Source organism: Podarcis raffonei, chromosome 14 (genome assembly GCF_027172205.1).
Source record: "Podarcis raffonei isolate rPodRaf1 chromosome 14, rPodRaf1.pri, whole genome shotgun sequence".
NCBI classification, from domain to species: domain Eukaryota; kingdom Metazoa; phylum Chordata; class Lepidosauria; order Squamata; family Lacertidae; genus Podarcis; species Podarcis raffonei.
The window spans coordinates 24,517,943-24,526,796 of record NC_070615.1 but is presented as its reverse complement, the minus strand read 5'-3'; the positions used below and the strand labels follow the sequence as shown (position 1 = coordinate 24,526,796).

Sequence of the window (8,854 nt, the reverse complement as noted above, 5' to 3'; positions counted from 1 at the left end):
TCTTCATCAAAATCCACCAGGCAAGAGAAGTTAACATGCGCTCCAGCACTATCTAGCAAGACTATAACAGATAACAAAAGGGTATAAAAATAGCAAATAATTTATGGGGAGAATACTAGGCCACTGGAATTTATCAAGCAGGTGTAGCAAAAAGCTTTTCACCAAGTAAAACATGTTGTATCTCATAGTGAGGTATGAGCAAGCAGTTGTGGAGAAACAAATCATACCTACAAGAAAGTAATGCCATAGCTTTACATATAGAGGCTTGAGTATTTACTTCATTGCGCAGCAGGACTTTGACATTTTATAATGAAAGCAATATCTAACTCAAATTCATTTTTCTACATCATGAGGGATATCTTTCCATTTCGTACCATTCAGTGCCTGTATTTCCTTTGCAAATTTAAGCTTACCTTAAGAAGAAACCAACTAGCTGCTTGCGATGCAGGATAGAGGCACCTTGTCAGCTCTCTGTCCCATACTTGGAAACTTAAGTGCCTACAAAGGAGGTCAGGTGAATGCCTGGCTCCCTTTTCTAAAGCTACTGATTAGAGCAGCTTAAGGGGTTAGCTTGCATCATCATGTCTTCCAAAAGAGTAAGAAGCCTAGCCACATGTGTGAAAGCAGCGCCAATTTTTATGAATCGGTTTGAGATCTTACTAGTCTCAAGATACTAATTCAATGGAGTTGCTTTAGAACACACATGCATGTTACTCTGTCTGGTAAATAAAATAAAAAATAAGGCAGAGATAATGTTAATAAAAGGGCAAGTTTTTATCTTAGGAAAATGGTATTTCCTAGTAGTTATTGCACTGTGTTCAAGGTGCTGGAACTGGTGTAAAAAACCACTATTGCTTGGGACCAGGATACATGAAAGACCATCTCAGTCCCTACATAGCCAACTAGTCAGTGTTCTGCAAGACAGGAGGTCCATTCTGCATGATGTTGGAATTAAGACCTTAAGCGTGGTGGCACCTATCTTTTGGAATTCTCTACCACTGCGTATCAAGACAGGCACCTTGTTTCTTGGCTTTTTGGCACTTGCTAAAGACGTTCTCTTTCAACAAGCCTTCTAAATTCTTTATCCTGGTTGGCATCTGTTCTGGATCTGAACTGATTTTAGGCATGTTCTTGTTTCAAACTTTTTTAAAAAAAATTCCCTATATATGCAATTCTTGTAACTGTGTGTGTGTGTGTGTGTGTGTGGCATTATACTGCAAGTTGCTTTGCGAAGGAATTCATAAATGAAAATACCGTAGTAATAGCTGACACTGTCCATTACCAAAGGACAGTGTCAAACTCCAATAGCTTTTCTTCATTTAAAAATGACAGCTACAAAGAGTGTGAAATGTTCTTTATTTTTTTTTAAGTACAAATAAAATTCAACTTTATTACTTTGTACTACAAACAATTCTTGACAATGTTTCACACTACATTCTCCCTTCATCACAGGCACTTATGCAACTTTGTTTCAAAGCACAAAAGAATAAAGAAAAAATTCCCTCAAATTTTATGTAACATTTTGGTAGATATTTTTGTAACAAGCTGCTAAATTTAGTATCAGAGGTCAAGTTACACTGAAATGTTTGGGAAAGGCTGTTTTCTTTCCCCTGAACTAAAGATTCCATTGATACAGGCTATCGTAGCCTATCAACATAGCATCAGAGTTATATTGTGTCAACAGCACTTTTTTTTTGTCAATGAGTCCCACAATGTTCTGTAACCTTCAAATAACAGGGGCCATGGAGAGTATGTTACTATGCTAATGAAGTTTATTTTACAAGGTTTGTAAACATTAGATGTTCAGGTTTTTTGGTTCACATGCACAGGAATTGTTTATGTAACACCAAACCAGTATTTGATATTCTATTAAATTAACACAAATACCCTAACTTGTATCGCTTCTCTAGTGTTCTTACTTTAAGAGATGATAGAAAAAATGCTTTCCTGAGTATGTACATCTTATATGCACATTAAAAAAAAATTAAGGTGCAAGTTGCACAAAAAACAGCAATGATGCTATTAATTCTCTCCACGTTGCTTCATCTTAGTGTTTTAGCTTTTAAAACCAACTACACCAAACTTGCAAGGAGGCGATAATTGACCACACCTGTCAATTCACTTAAGTAACAGCACATAAGACCAAGATAAACACGGAGGCAATTTTTTAAATGAGAGTTCAAAAAAGAGCTGAAACTTGAGAACCCGGATATGGCTCTAAAGAGTTCAATGACAGTCTTTGATGTTGCTTCAAGATTATTACCTGATTTCCCATGAAATATCAGAACATTAAAAACACATGCAACAATATTTAGCAGCTGCATTAAGTTATATGGCCCTGGGATTGTATTTCGCCTCAGCAGGATGCAGTTAATGACACAGGTTCTCAAGTTAGGTTTTGTTGCTACACATGCCCGTGACAAATTAATTTCCCTGCTATAGATGCCGTTGTCCAGAAATAATACATTTAAAAACTCTAAGGAAAAATGTCCTGCTTTTAAAGTTCGCAGGAGCAGATAACGTGCAATGATGTTGTAATTAAATTCCTCCAAACAGTGTTTTAAAAAACAAGATCTGAAGCAAATCTCTGCCAGTGCAACTAACCAGAGATTCACATTTCTGGAATACAACATTTTTGGGGGGCAGTATTTGTCTTCTGAATCAGCTGTTGCATATTCATCTTATGTATTCTGTGCCCCTGCTTTATAAGAAAAAGATTCAGAGTTTTTCAAGTCCAAGGGAATTAATGAAGTACGCTTTATCTCTTGTGTTGCTATTCTTTGAACACATCATCCAACAGCTGTAGCCCAGATGTCACTAGAAGGTTGACAGGGAATGACCCATCCTGGTGGGATAAAGTTTCCTTCAGGATGATCTGTAGGCACCAGGTATCGATCCCATTCATGCCTTAAACATAATAAAGTTAGTTATGCAGCATATTGAGTACTGTGTTCAATCCTCCTGAAATCTTAATTTCCCACCATTAATTTTACAACTTAAGTGTTGATGTGAGTTGGGGAGATGAGTGCAAAGCATTGTGGCCACCCAACAGATCCTTGTCAGTGGACAGCTTTAGAGACATGTTTTGCACTGTCCACTACTACAGTATCTCCAAGTACCTCATAGGGGTACATGGCATCCCATAACTTGTAGGGAAGTAAAGGCATGGCTCTTGGGAGACCCAGTAAAGCAGTCTCTTATTCTTGGTAATGCCACTATCTGGGTCCAGAGGGAAGTTTTAGCAGCAACAACAGTTTTGCTGACTGCAGCTTGAACAGTAACTGCTACAACAAATATCCGATAGGAATTAATACTACACCACAACGTAAAAAAGCAGGTAAGTTTCAAGATTTGCAAAATTGTTACAGCTTTATTTTTACTACAACACTGATTAAACTTACCTGATCTGGATAAGAGATGGGACAGAATACTCAGCCTGCAAATAATACTGTGTGAAGGGCTCCAAAAGGCGGGCAAGGGGAAATTCCTCTGTAAAACAGGATAATAATTAAGAAAAACAAGTGCCATGAAAAACTACCAGACACAGAAGCATATCCCAAGAATGTAAGCCATACATTATTTGCCACAGAGAATACTAAAACTGACTGTTATAATACCGTCACATAAAATCCTAACTAGACATGTTGATAGAAACATAGGGATTGCATAAATATATTAAAAATCAGGAAGCAGCTCCCATCATTTTATTCTATGACCCTCTGCAATCAAATATTGCCTATTGAGATTAAGAAGGTGCCTTCAATGTACTATTTTTGGTGCCTGCTAAAAACATTCTTGTTTAGACAAATCTGCACAGCTGCTTGAAGTAATTTTAATCTGTTTTAGTATTTTAACTTTTGTATGTTTTAAAATATGGTTGTGAATTTTTCTCGATTTTATCATTGTGGCTTTTTGTAAACCACTTTTGAGAATTTCTACAATCAAGAAGTGTATAAACTTCATGAAATAAAATAAATAATTAAGATTTAAAGATAAACTATCTCTGGTGTGGGTTGATAGCTGGAGAATACGCCTGCATTGTAAAACAAGCACTTGGGACTGTATCCAACATTTTCTGTCAGCTACTGTGAGCGGATGGGTGAGTTTTAATGTTACGCAACAGAGGAATCCAACACAAGTGTTTCACTAGCAGAAACACACTCTGCAACAGACTGCACAATTTGCTGTGCACCATTTGCTAGCAAACTCCTTATGTATTCTCTTGCACAACAATGATCTGTTGGTGCAAAACATTTCACCAGTGGGACAAGTATAACTTTAACTTAGCACTACACTGAATACAACCCCTGAGCAACAATACGCTGAAGGTTACCTGGATCCCCAAACAGTTTTGAATCCATTTCCCGCTTCTGCTGCAGAAGTTTCTCCTTTTCCCGCTTCAGCTTCTTTTCCATTTCTCTTTTCCTTTCCTCTTCCTGTTCTCCTTCCAGCATAACCCGCAGAGCTCGTTCTTCAGCTTCATACAGTTCAGTGCGTGTTTTTATCAATGCTCTTAAGCTCTGGACTTCATTCTCGAAGGCTTCATCTGCAGCTGGGGGTGGACAAACACCTGGAGCAAAAAACAGAACAGAAACCACAACCCACACCAGATTAATTACTTGACTTTTCCTCCACATTCTGATCCAGAACAGTGAAATGCATGTAAACAAGAGAATCGAAGCATCCCCACTGGTGAGTAATCTTGCTCTGAGGTGGCATCCTCACCCTATCTCACTTGCTTTTAACAGGGTGGTCAGTTGCTTGGGTGTGTATTATTTCCCTGTCCCTCCTCTCCCCAATTGCATGTTTTTTCACTGTTTAAGGACAGAGGAGGAACCAGGTGCAGTAGCTTACTCCACTGAAATATGGTATTTATGAATTTTACATTTTATTATATATCCTCTAAGAAAAATGAACACTTAACATATCAACATGGAACATAAAAAACAAACCTGTAGAAGCACCTGTGTTTGATTAAAAAAACCAAAAAAACCAGATAAGCAAATGCGTATATTGCACAGTAAAATACAAACTACGTTGAATAGAAACTGGACACTTGTGTTTATTAACTGGTTTCTTCACTGCCACATAAGTAGACCATCTGTGAATTCCACAAGTGGACATATTGATCTGGCACTTGTGTGTCAGCTTCTTCATTGTCAATGAAGGAAATAGCCTTGGGTCTCTTGAAGTTCTCAAATAGCTTGCTAACTTTTCCATTATTGTCATATTCTACAGCTCTTCATACCAGAGTTGAAGAATTAGTCCAGCTGCATCTTTTCAATGCCGGGTAATAACAAGGTGTATTGACATTAGCATACAGCATAATAGGTCACTGGAAGAGGCATCCCTTATGCTGGGTATTTATAACAAATATTTGCAAAAAAACAAATGCTTCAGAAGTTCTAATGGTTTCAGTGCCTTACAGATGCTTTGAGTGCACTTTGTCAGGGGCAGGATGCTATGCTTTTAACCAAATATTTGTTTTAACAATACAAGTCTTCCAGGACCTAATTTATATATTGAACCATATTTTATAAACAATACATAAGCAATACAAGCCCGAGTGAAATGTCGGTGCCATTATACAAATAGCTTTCCAGCTATGTTTCAGCATATATGTAAGTAAGGAATATAAAAAGCACATGCAATTCTGAGTCATGTTTACCTTTCCTCGCTGCTGCTTCTTTTCTTAGTTTCCTAAGCTTTTCTAAGCCACGCAGGATTTCTGCCATACGCTTCGTGTCTGCTTGTTTTTTCCTTACTTCAGATAACACACTGTCTGCAGCAGCTTTAAGTTCTTGTTCCTATATGGGCAAAAATATGAATAAAGGAATTAAGAACACATGTAAGAATGTAAGAGAACAATGGCAGACCTAGGTAGGTTCATCTAGTCCAACACCCTATGTTCACTGGCTAGCCAAATCCTTCAAAGCCCACAAACAGGGCAATAAGGAAAAGAGCCCCTCATCACTGTTTGTCTCAATAACTCCTAGTGGGTAAACACAGCTCATGGCAGACAGCTGTCAACACATCCACCCTCCTTGAGTTTGCCTTCTCACCTGCAGTGACATACATATTAGTTAACACCTGGCATTGAAACACAGGTGCTAGGGCTCAATTTGTTGCAAGCTGTGGCAGCACTCATAGGTTTCTTTTCTAGAACAGGATACTGCCTATAAACTGAGACTGTCATGAAACTACTTATATCTACTAGACTCAAAAACAGTTACCAATGATGATTAGGCAACCTTCAAGAGACACCTGCTTGCTATGCCTCAGGTTTTGTCCCCAAGTTTAAGGGTCCCACATGTTTTCTCGGGGTTTGTAGGGAAAGGATAAGAATCTCATTGTGAAAGGCCAAAAAAAGGGAGTAGCCTATTGTCTTCAGCACCCATCACTGTAACTGTTTCAATGAATGCAAAAACAAGCACACATTTGTGCACCAAGAATGCTATACAATAATATGTAAATGGTACTGACTGGCTCCAGTTTTCCCCTTGGATCCATTTTATTGTTCAGCAAGCTTCACTTCTTACCTACTAGACTCTACCCTGTGATTTGCTAGGGTCTTCGCTGTGATCTTTGCTCCTGTCCTACAAACCTCCATCCCCTGATATAACCAGCACTAATCCTCAACTCCCAAGCTCCACCCCTGTCTCAGGAGACCTGACAATCATTACTCTGTGTGTGTCTCAACTACAAAGCACAACTGCTCATCAAAATGAACTGTAATCCACTTGTCACTGGAGAGCAGTCTTTGTTAAAAATACATTTGGAGTAAACATGTAGATCAGGGGTCTATAGCATGTAGCCCACCAGTACATTCTGTGCATCCCATACAGGGTTCATAGTAATCCCAGGCACTTGCCAACCCCAGGCTTCCCTGAATCACTTGCTCCATGCTAAGCACAAACAGGGAACGAACCAGTAGTGAAGAGATGGTGCTGAAACTGTGCTTTGTGTTTACGCTGTTTGCCAACTGGGACTGGCGATTCCAACTCACCGCCCAGTGTACAAAGAAGACCCTGGGAGGGTTTGAGTTGTGACACATGCACACCAGTGTAGAGAATAACAATATTCTCTCTAGAGAGTACAAATTCAGCGGGCGCCTTGTTTCACCCTTTAAACACCAGCTGAAAACTTTCAGGCTTATTCAGTCAGTGAAGAATAGCTGATTTGAAACTTTTTTTGGATGACTTTTATTGAATGGTTTTATGTACAATTGCTTTTAACCATGCTGCTATTTTTAATTAGCAGTATATATTTTATAAATAAAATAATTATTTAGCACTATTAATGCTGCTAATAAAACGTGTTTAGTGTTCAAAACAATTCAGCTTACTATTCCCTGCAACAACCCAGTAGTAGGGTACTATCTCAACACTGCAGATGGCTGTGAACAACAGGGGTTCGCCTAAAGCAGAGATCCTGGTGCCCTCCGCTGGACTACAACTCCCATCAGCCCCTGCCAGCACGGCCAACGCAGCCAATAAGCTCAAAAGCACCGACTACCCTGCGGGGAATTCGTGGGCATCCTTTAAAGCACAACCCACCCGGTGCCTCTCCTCGACTTCCAGGGCGCGCCTGGCCCGCCAGCTCTCGATCCGCGCCTCCCTCTCGGCCTCGCGGGCCGCCTCCTCCTCGCGAGCGGCCCGCGCCTCCTGCCTCCGCGATTGGCGCCGCAGCCTCTTTTTGCGGCTCTTCTCCGCGTGGCGGCGCAGCTGGGCCAGGGGAGCCTCCGCCGCTGTCTCGACCCGCAGGGGCCGCACCACCTCCCGCAGCTCTGCCAGCCGGGCCTCGGCCTCCGCCACCTCCTCGGCCTCGGCGTGGTCGTCCCGCCGCCGCCAGGCCCCGCACAGCGCTGTCACCTGCGCCACCAGCCGCAGCGCCTCCGCCGCCAACGGGCCCGCCTGGCTGGGCTTCAAGCCGCGCGGCTTCGGGGGAGAGGCGGCTGCGGCGCCTTCGGTGCGGCGGCAAGCCAAGAAGCGGCTGAGCCATTGCTCGCTCTCGTCGTCGCCTCGCCTCAGGCCGCCGGCTGAGGCAGCAGCGTCAGGCCCGAGCGGGAGCCTGGGATTCTCCCCGGCCACGAATGGGAGCGCCTCGGGCCTCCATTGAGGCGAGGGCCGATCCGGAGGCGGGAACCTTGGCTTCTCCCCGGCTATGTACGGCGCCGCCTCGGGCCTCCATTGAGGCGAGAGCAGCTCCGGAGGTTGCTGCTGCTGCTGCTGCTGCCACGGAGGAGGGGGCAGCGGCGGCCGGAATGGCGGCGGGTAAGCGGGGGTAGGAAGGCCTCGGCCATCCGCCGAAAAAGGCGGGAACGGGGAAAGAGGAAACTGAGGGTGGTGAGGCAGCGGCCCGCCAAAAACACCCTGCGGAGGAGCCCCCGTCGGCGGGAAGTAGTGGGGCTGAGGGGGCCTCGCGAAGGATGAGGGGAACGGCGGCGGCTGCTGCGACATCCCGCCCTCCTCACGCCTCAAGAGGCCTAGTTAACTGAATGAGAAGCTGTCTCTCTCGCCCTCGGACATCGCTTCCGGTTTGATGCGGAAGTGACATCGAGAAGAGCAGCGCCCCCTCTGGCTTGGGAGGAATTCGACATCTGTCGGCTACTGATTTTAGACTGCAGCTCCCATCAGCCGCACCGGGACCGGAATGCACTAGCACCACACACACCGCGTCACCTTAGTGCACTCCTTACCCCCCACCCCTTAAAGCATTTTACCTATGCTGTATTCCTAGGCTACCATTCCTAGAATGGTATACTCAGTTGCAATTACTTCAATAAAGGACAACCTAAAGCCCCTCATTTCTGTGAGACTTAACATTCTGTGAAACGCACAGGAGCAGCACTACT

The 8,854-nt window shown here is 43.1% G+C and overlaps 1 protein-coding gene across 1 annotated transcript; it reads right to left on the bottom strand.

Moving 5' to 3' along the window:
* Positions 1 to 1,339: 1,339 nt before the first annotated feature.
* On the bottom strand, positions 1,340 to 8,546 carry PDCD7 (programmed cell death 7). The gene is made up of 5 exons (XM_053364951.1): positions 7,557 to 8,546; positions 5,669 to 5,807; positions 4,334 to 4,570; positions 3,402 to 3,489; positions 1,340 to 2,907 (listed from the first exon to the last, which is right to left on the bottom strand). The coding sequence occupies exons 1-5, from the start codon at positions 8,457 to 8,459 to the stop codon at positions 2,790 to 2,792; spliced, it is 1,485 nt and encodes a 494-aa protein (XP_053220926.1). The 5' UTR covers positions 8,460 to 8,546; the 3' UTR covers positions 1,340 to 2,789.
* Positions 8,547 to 8,854: the final 308 nt, after the last annotated feature.